We start from the raw sequence: 13,572 nt of genomic DNA, 5'->3' as shown, positions 1-13,572 counted from the left end.
ATAAAGTAGAGAAAAGGGCTGGGTGAAAGTTAATGTAACCAAGCAAGATTATTTTATATTTTGGAGAAAGTAGAAGGAATTTGAAAGGGAAAAGGTAGGCAGACAAATAAGCAAACTAGGTAGCTCTAAAACACAGTGGATCAGTATATTACATAATAAATATTTTGAGAGTATTCTGTCACTGGGTTTTATAGCCAAAATGATTAGATTCCAGGAAGAAAAGGCATCAATGGCATCCTTTCTTTCCCCTCCATTTTAATGATTAATATACTTGCTTACAGATTCATGTTTCTACTCTTTTCTGCCTATTTCTTATGAGATGCTATACAAGATCTGAAGTGCTTATAAGATACTAGTTGTCTACATCAAAATTCAACTGTCAGAGAAGAAATAAGTGATGTACTAAAAATGTCCAACTGCCTGAATCATCCTGGCTTCACACCAAGATCTAGAGCAGGCAGGATGTGGTCACACTGCAGGACTGGCTCCTCTAGCTGTGGAAACCAGCCAGGCATTATGCTGATGCACATATTCCCATCACCAGCCAATGAGACAAGGAAGCAAAGTCACCAATAATTCACCAACCAAACCATCCATCTATTCCCTTGATATCAACACACAAGGCTGCTTTACAGTCATCAAAGCAAATCTCAGTCTCTTCCACACACAACTACTCATTTTTCCTCTTTGATGACCTTCCAAACTATCAGGACAGAACTTCAGCCACCTTATCAATCCTCCCTAATTAGTACCATATTCTTCACACCTGATTTTATAAAAACAAAGAACAAAAAGAAAATCCTACACATAGATTCATATGTTCAAAGACGACATTTAAAGTAGTACAAAGAGTATTTACCAAAGGAGCAATGATAGTCAGAAGGGAGAACACATGAAAGAAAATACGCTGTTGTTGGTCTAACAAGTTTCTGTTACTGTTACTGTGAAAATTTTAATTGCAATGTGTGTATGTGTGTAGCACTCATGTGAGATAGGAAAACAACTTGCAAGAATGGGCTCTCTTTCTCTACCATGTAGAAACAGGGTGAAGGGAGAGTAACTGAACTCAGGTTCATCAAGCTTAGCAACAAAAACCCTTATCCTCTGAGTCATCTTGCCCCTTCCCCCGAGATGTTTTAAAGCAATAGCTTCCAAGGGTGAGAAATGGCTTATTTGGTAAACAAATGATTGTACAATATATATATATATATGTATTGTACAAGCATTAGGTCCTGAATTTGATGCTTTAAAAAGCATAGCATGGTGGTGCACATTTGTAACCTCAGCACTGGGGAGGCAGATACAGGTGGATCCCTAGAGTTCACTGACAACACTTAGCATACTCAGCAAGTTTCAGGCCAGTAAGAGATACTGTCTCAAAAAACAAGTAGTCTAAGGAATAGTATTTGGGTGTCCTCTGACCTACATACACAGTCACAGACACAGACACAGACACACACACACACACACACACACACACAAAATGGCTTGTATGTGACATCATCATTAGATTATATTGTTTTACACAATTGTTTTGTATTTAAGACTGACTCGATTCATTTAAATAATAATCTCAACTAAAATAAAACATTTTAAAAGATAAAACAAGTATTATTACCTAATAATAGCATATAACTATTTTACTACCTTAAAATACACTTTTGTATAGCTTATACCGTTTACTAAGAAACGTCATTTGACTTTTCTTTATGCTAAATGTTAAGTCAAAGTATGTATAATAGCAAGTGTCATTTGATAAAAAGAAAAACTCTCTATAATTTTTCTTGCTATATAGAACAAAATTTCTTATCTTTTATTTTAAAAATATAATTGGTACTTATATTATTCTGTTAAGAAACTTCTTTCATCATTCTTATGAAACATTTCCCCCTTTTCTCTTTACTGATAGACTAAAATGAGTGGTCACTTTCTGCACTCTTCAATTTTCTGTCTTTCTCTGACACTAAGTAATATTGACTTCTGAGCACTTGATAAAGGTGTAAATTCTTCTAATATAAATTTACCTTATAAAATATTTATTTTTATTCTTACTATGTGCTAAGCTCTGTGTTAAGACTTTGTATTATATTAAATTAAATAAGCCAGGCCCAGAAAAACAAACATCTCGTTATCTCATTCATATAAGGAATCAGAGATGTAAATGGTAGTTATTAGAGGTGTTGATTGCTTGAAAGGAGAGATATTGATGAAAAGATTCATTATTATAATTAGATAAGAAAAATAAGTTTAAGAAATTCACTGTGCAGCATGATGATTATAATGCCAATATATTTACCCTCTAAAAATACAGAATGAATGTCGGGTTATCATAAAAAAGATAATTATAGCCGGGTGGTGGTGGTGCACGCCTATAATCCCAGCACTCTGGGAGGCAGAGGCAAGCGGATTTCTGAGTTCGAGGCCAGCTTGGTCTACAGAGTGAGTTCCAGGACAGCCAGAGCTATACAGAAAAACCAAATCCAAAAAACCAAAAAAAAAAAGGTAATTATATGAAGCAATAATACTAGCTCAAAAAGACATAACATATGTATACTACAAAACATAATTCTGCACATAATAAATACATACAATTTTTTCTATCAACTTTAAATAAATAAAAGTCAAATTCATCCTTTTAAGAATTTATTGTCTACTAAAGACAAAAGACAACTGTATTAAGGTTTAGTGTGTTAAGTACAACAACACATAAATATCCCTAAAAGCGTTGTTTAACTCAAGAAGAAAGGTCTATTACCAATCAGATTTTATATCATCAAATAAGTCCACCTCTTTTATCAAGAAAGTGATGACAACATTGTTTTGCATTTCTCCACCTTGGCAAAGCACAGTCAATAAATAAAGACATCATGGAAACATCTCTGAGAATTAAAATAATCATCTATTTCCTTACTTTGTAAGATTTAGCACCACTACATTTAAACATGTCAGTCTAAGACATAATCTAAGACATATTAAAAAATATAAGTACAGATACCATTAAAACCAGATATGAATATAGCAAGAAAAGCATGAACTAGAATTTATAGCCTGATATGTAAAAATTTCTCTATCTATGGTTTTCAACTATATCTATTTACATATTTTTAGCATTTAAGCATCTGAATAAAATAGCATACTTGAAGGTATAAATCTATTATTTATGAGTTAGAAGATGGGTTGACTAGGATGTCATAACTGATGCTTTTTAATTGTGACAATACAAAATTGGGCCTTCCTTTTCCCTAAAATAAACTTAGATTATAAGAAAAGTATTTCTATTTATGCATGATATGCCTAATGTTTAAAATGTTAGTATGCACCTAAAAATAAAGACTTGTCACACAGAAAAGCAATGTTTATATATACTAACATTTATATGTGATTGCCTGCTATTCCCAATGTCTTAAATAGTATGTATAATCCTTATGAGTAATTGGTTGGACATAAATATACATCCACTATTTTCTTTCAATACATCACCCTTAGAAGAAGGAAACATAAAAATAGGAAAAAAATTATTCACAGAATATTGGTGATATTCTGATTTTATAAATACAGTAATTTCAACTTGAAGGGCCATATTTTATAGGCAAGGCATAGATATCCATATATTTTACATTTCTTTCTCATTTCTCACCATATGGAGGGAATTTAATTTTCCTCAGTCTCAGGGTGCCTTCTGTAAGACGAAAGCATAGCCCAGCCTTGCTCAGAGGTGAAATTAAGGGCAGCAAAACCACCTAGCAAAGTTGTTTTGCTCCTACAGCCCCATGACAAGGACTAAAGCCAATGTCAGATGGGATTGGTGAGTCCCAAAAACTAATTCCTATTTCACCAAGGAGCAATTACTCAGCAAACAACTGAAGTACCAAATTCTACCATCCTGAAATTGTAGGTCCTCAGGCACAAACCTCCTCATCAACTGGATGGATTATGCAATGGTCATTGATATCTGGGTTTAAGAAGTTTGATTTATACATTCCAACCCAGTTCAGTGTTACCTGCCAGCACTTATGCTTGAAGACTTCTTGTGATTCTCCCTCCCCCACAAGATAAAGAGCTTCCCATTCCAGCTTATGCATTCATTTCTTGGGTAATTTTTCTATTGGTGAAAACAATGGACTCTTTCAATGTTCTCTTATCAACAAAGGGCTCTAAGATGAAGTGCTTCAGGCCATTTCCCTTCTGACTTCTTTACAGTGATGACTGGCACTGGGAAATGCCAAACCTGGAAAGGGAAATAGGAGACGGGTGGCTCACCTCTTTGAGCTGCTCCAGCTCTTGTTTGAGGCCATCGTACTCGGCCTCCAGCTCGTCATACTGTTGCTTGAGAGTCAGTTTCTCCTCCAGCACCACCAGCCCATACTCCGCAGCCTGGATCTTCTCATGGGTCGTTTCCGTGAGCTCCTTGGTCAGTCTCTCTATTTCAGTCTTATATTGGTCTACCGTCTTCAGCGCCTCTTCTGCGGCCATAGCGGGGTGGCGGAGACAGACGCAAAGCAGAACGGAAAAGAAGAAGCAAATAGGAATGGAAATAAAAAATGGAAAGGAAAAGTGCCTGGTGAATAGGCTAAGCGCCCTAAGGCCCGGCCGGCAGCTGCTGCTACACGGCCGGAAGCCCTGAGGAGGAATACATGGAATATGGGAGGAATACACCCTGCAGCATGGAGACTGCAAGGTGATGACCGCAGCCGGGATCCTCCGGGCCACGCGCCCGGGCAGTCAGCAGTCAAGCTGCATGGTCAAGGCGCAGCTCCCGCAGCAAGAGGCTCCGGTTCTCCGGCCTCAGAGGCGCGTGGCCGCCATGTCTCAGGCCGCGTCACTGCGGTCCACCGCCCAACGCTCCGTGGGAAGCTGAGCTCCACCTGCTTGCTGGGCCCTGCGGCAGCCAGTGCACACTGATGCGGACTCCAACTGGTCCTCTTCCTCTCGGCCACTCAGAATGCAGGGAGGTAGGGAAGGGGAGGAGCAAATCCAAAACCCCACCGCGCCTCTCAGCGCAGCGCAGCACAGACCGCTGAAGAGGGATGAGGGCAGCGGGACCCAGAACTAGCTGAGGAATGATGGGAGACTACCGAGGGCTGAGTAGGGAGAACCGCGCTGAGGCGGAATGAAGGCTGAGGAAAGGGGGTATCTTAAAGAGAAGTGAAGGCTAAAGAAACGAAGAAGGCTGGGAGATGGAAAAGGGGGCAGCCAAGAAGAGATGCTAGACTGAGGAAGCCAGGGCAGCTGAAGAAAGGGCAAGAGTGTTGGAAATGGTGATTGATGTCTGAGAGATCAGAACATTAAGAAGGCCTCCAACAGGCTAACTTTGCTGAGGTGGGAATCCGAAGCCCACTGGAGCACAGTGGGTCCAGAGAAAACAAACAGCTAATGCTGTGGGGTCTCAGCTTTCAATACCTGAAAGAATGCTGCTTTTCCAAAGCTTGATAGATGTGCCTTGGGAGTCCTTCCTCCTTTCTCAGCCTCGGTCTAATTTGGTCTAGTCTACCAAAGAACTTTGCTGTTCCCCAACCTAAGCTTCTGTGCACTTAATTCATCACAGGAGCTTTGTCTCTTCAGAGAACTACTACCTTACTGCACAACGTAATTACTGGAGAGGTGTGAACAAATATCTACTCACCCCTGTAAGACTACCACCACAGTCCAAATTGGTGAACCAACAGGTTTTATTGAAATAATATTTACAGGAATATGGGTGAGGGGTTATTTATAGGAACAGGAAGGACTCAAAAATATCTACATCACCAAAAGCCCACCCCAATGGTGACAGCTCATAGACACCTGAAAACCTGAACCACACTACACAACTTGAAGGCAGTGGGTTGAAGATTGTTTCATATAGCTCAGGTGAACTGTGTCTCTCCTAGGCAACTAAGCCTCTCTGTCCCAACTTTCTGCCATCTTTACTGATTATATATTTTGGGGGAAGGATTGAATCTGGTTAGTTTCATAAATTTATGGAAGCCTTTGAGTGGTTTACTTTGTGGGTTTAAGAGCTTCCTAGAAGGATGGAATGTTTTACTTCTCTTTAGAATATTCTGTATATTGAACTTCTGTTAAGATAAACTGTTCCATCTGGGAGGAAATTGCTACACAACACCTGAATGTGCTCCGTAAGCCTCTAGGCCAGTCGTTCTAAACCTGTGGGTTGAAACCCCTTTAGGACTTGAACAATCCTTTCATAGGGTCCCATATCAAACATTTACTTTACAAGTCATAACAGTAGAAAAGTTGCAATTATGAAGTAGCAACAAACATAATTTAATGGTTGGGGGTCACCACAACATGAGGTACTGAATTAAAGGGCCACAGCATTAGGAAGGTTGAAATACCACGCACTGTATTTCTTCCAGATAATTCTATATAGGCCTCACTACATGGGTCCTTCAGTAAAGGAAATTTTTCTTAGAAGGTATTTATGATATTCTACTAGCAAAAAAAAAAAAAAAAAAAAAGCACCCTGTGAATAAGAGCAAAGTTCTTGAGTTTGTGAGTCATGCATTCTTCAAAGCATGTTAGATACATCATAGCAACCCTGATATAGAAACCACTATCTCCAGCTTATAGGTGCTGAAAAAGGGTTACATCTCCAAAATCAGTGTCCAGCAGGTTCTCTGATTGCTGGGTTATTTCTTAGCCATAGACACATCCTTGCCACTTCCCTACTAGAAAGGTATTATATTCTCCAAGGACTCGATGTAAATTAGGATTGCTTTTTTGTTTTTTTTATCAACATATAATAATTGTACATATTTATGGGGTACAGTGTGATAAAATTATACATATAAAATTGAAATTCTGTTATTTTGCCTGTAAATCTCATCAATTTTTTTTCTTCTCTTGCTGTCTACAGGAACATATTCTATAAACAAAATTTTATTCTTCATAGAAGCAGTCATTTCCCATCACCCATCTTGTCTTCATATACAGCAAAGTATATAACTGCTCCCTAGAAAGGGGTGTGAGCAGTCCTGTATGATTCAGTGAAGAGACCAAAAATGGGAAGACCTCAGTCCTGAGTCTCTAAGTCACTTATCACCATCCTCTTTTGACTCTTCTTAGACTCAGGTACACTCTGTGGCAGATCATGATTCATCTGCCAGAATCCTCCTGACTGTACATCCTGAATGTATTTGATGGTCACTTTGAATGAGTCACCTCCTAACCAAAAGGCATTAGGAGGACATGGGCCTTTTCTGGGGTCTGCATCACCCTACTTGCATACTTTTTATTTGGATAGCAGGCTCACCATATCCCTCTTGAGAGCAATAGACAGGCTGAAGAGAAGGCTCATCAGTTACTGGCTGCTCTTCTAGAGGTCCTGAGTTCAATTTCCAGCACCCACATGGTGGTTCACGACCATCTATAAAGGGAGCTGATGCCCTCTTCTAGAATGCAAGTGTACATGCAGCAGAGCACTCATACAATAATAAACAATAAATAAACAAAAAAAATGAGAACATTGGACAGGGCCAGCTGCCTCAGCTATGACTTTGTGGAAGGAAAAACTGCTTCAGAAACTTGGATCCAGGCTCACAGTAAAAGTGCTTTGTTCCTGTCTCAGGCAAACTCTCTTTCCATGTCCTTTTTGAACCACCCCTTCATCTATTCCACGCCTCAACTTCTTCCTGACTGGATGGCACTTGTCAAAAGGACTTCAACATAATCTCATAATCATCACTGTGATTTTGCCAAAGAGCATCTAGCTGTGTTTCCACACATTTTGGATGTCCTTACGATTGCTGTTCCGGCCACAGAGAATATTAAAAGGTTTGTTTTTCTCCCTTCTTTTTGTTTTGTTTTGTTTTTCTGTTTTTTTCAAGACAGGTTTCTCTGTGTGTTCCTGGCTATCCTTGAACTTGCTGTGTAGACCAGGCTGGCCTCAAACTCAGAGATCTGCCTTCCTCTGCCTCCTGAATGCTAGAATTACAAGTGTGTGCCACCAATGTCTAGCAAGAAATTCTTATATGTTTCCACACATTTCCAAAAGTCTTCTATCAGGTTCTGTTCCTATGACAAGTCTTTCTCAACAATTTTCATTAAAAAACAAAAACAAACAAAAAACAAAAACAAAAAAACACTTTCCTGTTACAATTGGATTTCTGTGCCATACTGAAGCCGTATGAAAATTTGTTTTTAAACATTTTTATGTGTATGAGTGTTCTGCCTGAATATATGTACGTATACTCTGTGTGTGCCCAATGCCAGCAGAAGTCATAAGAAGGTGCTGAATACCCTAGAACTGGAGTTTGGGATGATTATGAGCCACCATATAGGTGCTAGGAACTAAACCCAGGTCCTCTGCAAAAAGAACAAATTCTCTTAACTGCTGAGCAATCACTATAGCCCCTACCTTTTCTGTTTTTGGTTGGTTGGTTATTTTGTTTTGCTGTTTTTGAGGTGGAGTCTTGCTCAAGTTGGCCTGGAACTCACTATACAACCCACACTGAGGTAGTAATCATGGGCATGCAGTACTACTACCAATAATACTACCAAAACCTCCTGTCTCATTAATTCTTTCTTCTATAATAAAATTATCATATTTTTGCTGAAAAACAGTAACAACAGCAACAAAAGAATTTATAAACCACTTCAGCACATGATATAACATAACATTACTCTTTCTTTAAAAACAAATCAGGCTATTATCTATTATTCTCTTTGAATCTGTCCAATGGTCAGCCTTGATTCTCTTGATCTGAGAAAAATGTTTTTAAGTTTTCATAAATATCATTTTAAGGACCACTTTGATGATCAAAACTATACTCTATCAGCTAAAGTAATACATGTACTACAAATCACAAAATATACAGATTATTTTGAGTACACTTCTGTAAATAACTAGGTCAAAAACCCAGAAGTTGAACTGAACATGGAAGTGCATCCTTGTGATCCTGTCATTAGCACTGCAAGGAGGACTAGAGTTCTGACCTTCAGCACCTATACAAAAGCTTACAGGCATGGTGATGCACCTGTAATCCCAGAAATCAGGAGGCACAGCTAGAGTATTACTGGAGCAAGCTGGCTAGGGTTAGGGCTAGGGTTAAAGTAAATGTTAACTGAGGATTAATAGTGATTAATTAACCCAACATTAACCTCTGACATGTACATCCATGGACTCTATATGTGTATCATCCATACTCATGTACCCACACACACCAAATACACATAAACACACAGAGAGAAAAAGAATTTTAAAAAGAGGACAAAGAGACAATGAAATTAAGGAAGATAGTTGATAAGCATAGAACATATGGCATTGCTGGGTAGAGTCCAGTTCTCTTTTGTAATAATAGAATCCCCAATTTCTTGCTTCAATATGTTGGTATAAGTGTGACCACATCTATAAGTTAGTACATTAAGTAGCTTACCACATATTTAGATTTAGCTAATTGGTTTAAGCAATAGTATACATGTAAAGTCCCAATGACTTTAACATGAAGAGGTGCGCCTTTTCTTCTTCTGTGCTGGCAAGCATGAATACAGAAAAATTAATGCTCCAAATGCCACTACAGCCCATGATTTAATTTTTCATATGTGTGCATATATGTATATAAGTATAGTGTATCTGTGTGTGATAAAAGAGCATACATGTATATAGGTGTGGCTCCTATACATTTATGTGGAAGCCAAAGGATGGCCTTTTCTATCATTCTCCACTTTATTCCCTTGACACAGGGTCTCTTAGTGAATCTGGAGTGATGTACTAGTGATCCTCCTCCCTCCATTCCCTCCTTCACAGTTTCGGGATCACAGGTACATATATACACAGCCACACCCAGATTGTTTTTTAAATGTGGGTTCTAGATATTTGAACTCAGGTCTTCATGAGTCTACAACAACCAATCTTACCTGCTGAGCCATCTATTCAGCCCCTGTAATATAATTCTGATAATGAAAGTCAAATTATTATTATCTATTCAGTAATAACACAAAAGAACTTGGGTACTTCTACCTTAACAGGAAGATTACTGGGATAGCTGGTCTGTCAATTCTATTATAGTTTGTATGATAGTTTAAATAAGAATTACTCCATTGGCTCATATATTTGAATGCTTGGTCACCAGGGAGTGACAATATTAAAAGGTTTGGCTTTGTAGGAGTAGGTGTGGCCTTGTTGGAAGAAGTGTGGCACTAGGGATGGGCTTTGAGGTTTCAAATGCTTAGGCCAGGCCCAGTGTCCCTCACTCTTCTTGCTCCCTGCTGATCCAAATGTAGAACCTTTTATCAGTACCCTTTCTGCCTATGCTATGCTTCCTGTATCAATAATGGTCTAAACCTCTGGAACTGTAAGCCAGCCCCAAATAAATGTTTTCTTCTATAAGAGTTGCAATGAGCCAGACATGGTGGCATATGCCTGTAATCCCAGCACTTGGGAGGAAGAGGCAGGCGGATTTCTGAGTTCAGCCTGGTCTACAGAGTGAGTTCCAGGATAGTCAGAGAAACAGCTACACAGCTACACAGAGAAACCCTGACTCAAAAAACCTAAAAAAAAAAAAAAAAGAGTTGCAGTGATCATGGTGTCTCTTTACAGCAATAGCAACTCAGGCCTGTTGACTATTGACATTCCTTTATAAAAGAAGGGGAGAAGAAGGGTCATTGGACCCTCATCTTGGTGTCCAATTACTCCTTCCAACCAGTTCTGTACAGTTATGCCTAATCACATGTAGCCTAAGTAGCTTTGGGAGGGGCTAGAGTGGGAAGGGTATTCCATCTGTGCAGGGATGGGGAAGCAATTACTCATTCTGAGTGCAGACCTTCCAATGTGGCTGTAAACCTTCACTCATACCATGCAAGAAAGCCTAATAAACACATTGGTTCCCCAGAGTGAACACTGATATAATTGAAGTTTAGTTTAATTGGGTACTCGTCCACCCCCAAGAAGAAAATTCTGGCAACAAAAGTCATATAATATGTACTCTTTTGGGACTGATTTCTTTTGCTTAGCATAATGTTTTCAAGATTTAGTCATGCAGGAGAGGATTTGGAGGGGTGAATTTGATCAAAGTACCTTGTATACATAAATGAAAACCTCATAAACACATTATGTTATATGTTTATTATATGCTAATAAACAGGTTTTAAAGGGATATTAAAAAATGAAGGCTAAGCATGGTGAGGAATGCTTATAATCCCTGAACTCAAGAGTCAGAGGTAGGAAAATTGTGAGTTTGAAGTCAATTATGACTATATAGGCAGACCCTGTCTTACACAGAGAGGGGGGAAGAGAAGGGGAGGGAGAGAGAAAGAGAGAGGGAAACAAAGGGAGAGAGCACTTTTAATACCAGTACTCAGGAGGCAGAAGCAGGTGGGTCTCTGTGAGTTTAAGTATAGCCTGGTCTACATAGTAAGTTTCAGGCCAACAACCATAGTTACCTAGTGAGATCTGCTGAAAGCCATGCAGAAGGAACATGGCTTTAGAACTCATAGAATGAGCCACATGGGTGAGCCTCAGCATGGCACAGTGTGGACTCTGTGTCCTGTGGACTTCATGAGGACTATGTGTCCTGAGGACATATGCTGTTGCAGAGTTCTGTTGTGCTTGCTGTCCTCACATCCCTCTTAATCTAAGAATTATATGAAAACTCTAAGGGGATTCTAGTCCCTCACTGGGCATTATCTCTGGCACTCACAATATTAAAGCTTGATCTCCTTCAGGCATTACTGCTGGGGCAGATTATGATTCTATCACCACCTTAGAGAAGAATTTAAGAGATGTAGATCGTCAACAATAACTACCACACTTAGAAAACATTTGGAAAAATAAAGTTGCTAGTGAAGCTAGCTTGAGATGGTTTTACCACTGGCTCTGATGTAAAGAAATCTTAGGGAACAATATGACATTCAGAAAGGCACACTCTTATTAGTTAAGCTGGGGACCTCTTATGGTCAGGGAACAAGAACAATGGCAGCATTAGACTGGTGATGATTGATTTTTTTGTACCCATTTTTTGCCTTCAGCATCCTGATATTGTTTATTAAGAATTGCTAATGGGTAGATGTGCATTTTGAGGATTTAAGGTAGATATGACTGATTTTTATATAAAAGTTTAGATTTGTGATTCTTTTAAGATTTTTACAGGATTAGTTTTAAAGATAAATAATAAAATAATTACTTCTTTCTTTGTAACCACAAATTGCTGAACACTATCTTGCCTACTTACACTTTAAGTTGCTTGGTTTTTAAAGAATAATTTGTTTTCTTTACTTGTACTATGTAATGTTATTTCTTGTAAATATAACGGAAAACACACTGTGTTTTTCATAATCATTCACTAGAAGAAAACTAAAATGTAATCACATTATAACTGTATACTGCTTGAAATATTTTGTTGGAATATATAAACTATGGAAGAAAAAATATAGTGTGGCTGGAACATTGTCTCTCCCATCCATCAACTATGCGTGTATGTGTAAAGTTTGTGCAAACAGGGGTTGGAACATGGTTCTTTCCATCCACCAATTGTGTGTATTTATGTATATATTTATGTGTGGAATACTTGGAGCCTGATCATTGCAGCTTTGCTCAAATAATTCTTTGTGTGACTATGTATATATCTGTAAGTTTGTATACATGTATTTGTGTGTATGTACACATGCATGTATACTTATGTGTCTGAAGTAATTGGACTCTGCCTTTTGTTTCATCCATTCAGTGTGTGTGTGTGTGTACATGTGAATTTTCTCTCTTTTCTTCACTTTCTTATTGGTCCCAAGGAGTTAAGAGAGTTCATAGTTTTTCCACTGGCCACATAGAGTGCCAGCATCAGTAAATTAAGGCTTTGTTTCCTCAGAAAAAAAAAAGTCTGCTGAATAACTTTAATTAATGGCTGCTTTTGGCAGCAGCTCCTGTAGGTATCTGGATCCACACTGGTCAGCAGCTCTAAGCACTAACCCCCACCAATTGCCTACCTCTGTTTACCCACTACATGGATGCCAAAGCTGTTCATCAGCAGAAATCCTGTCTCAAACAAACAAATATATATACCCATACTATAGCATTTATCAGTACGTTTTTGTGGCTTACTATAGTCCAATGTGCAGGTATAGCACATTTTTATCTAGTCACTAGTTAGTGGACATAATAGATTATCATCAATGAGGCTGCAATAAACGTCTTGCATAATATGTTGCTATTGCCGTTTTAAGGCTTACTTACTTTTTATGTGTATAGGTGCTTTTGCCTGTATGTTTGTCTGTGTCCTGTGCCCATGCAGTCCCTGTAGAGGCCATAAAAGGGTGTCAGATCCTCTGAGATTGGAGTTCCAGGTAGTTGTTACCCATCATACAGATGCTGGGAATCAAATATGGGTCTTCTTCAAGAGCAACAAGTGTTCTTAACTTCTGAACCATCTCTCCAGACCCAACCACAACTTTTTGTGTGGCCTTACATTTTCATTTCTTTTCTGCATGTCTAGAAGTAGAATTTCTGGTTCATGGGACAACTGTAACATTTTTGTAGAACTTTTACATGTTTTCCTAAATAATTGAGCCACTTCAAATTCCCAGCATATATAAATCCCCAGTATATAAGAGGCTCAGTTACTTCCTGTCCTAAATAATGCTTGA

General features: G+C 38.6%; 1 protein-coding gene across 1 annotated transcript in view; it reads right to left on the bottom strand.

Moving 5' to 3' along the window:
- Nucleotides 1-4,878, bottom strand: part of Bicd1 (BICD cargo adaptor 1) — a 148,333-nt gene extending 143,455 nt beyond the window's left edge. Inside the window, exon 1 of the mRNA XM_052175363.1 lies at nt 4,261-4,878. Coding sequence (XP_052031323.1) covers nt 4,261-4,473 — 213 coding nt within the window. The 5' untranslated portion in view covers nt 4,474-4,878. The remainder of the gene's footprint in view (nt 1-4,260) is intronic.
- Nucleotides 4,879-13,572: the final 8,694 nt, after the last annotated feature.

Source organism: Apodemus sylvaticus, chromosome 2 (assembly GCF_947179515.1).
Source record: "Apodemus sylvaticus chromosome 2, mApoSyl1.1, whole genome shotgun sequence".
NCBI lineage: Eukaryota > Metazoa > Chordata > Mammalia > Rodentia > Muridae > Apodemus > Apodemus sylvaticus.
The sequence above is the reverse complement of the archived record's forward strand: the minus strand, read 5'-3'. Positions and strand labels throughout refer to the sequence as shown.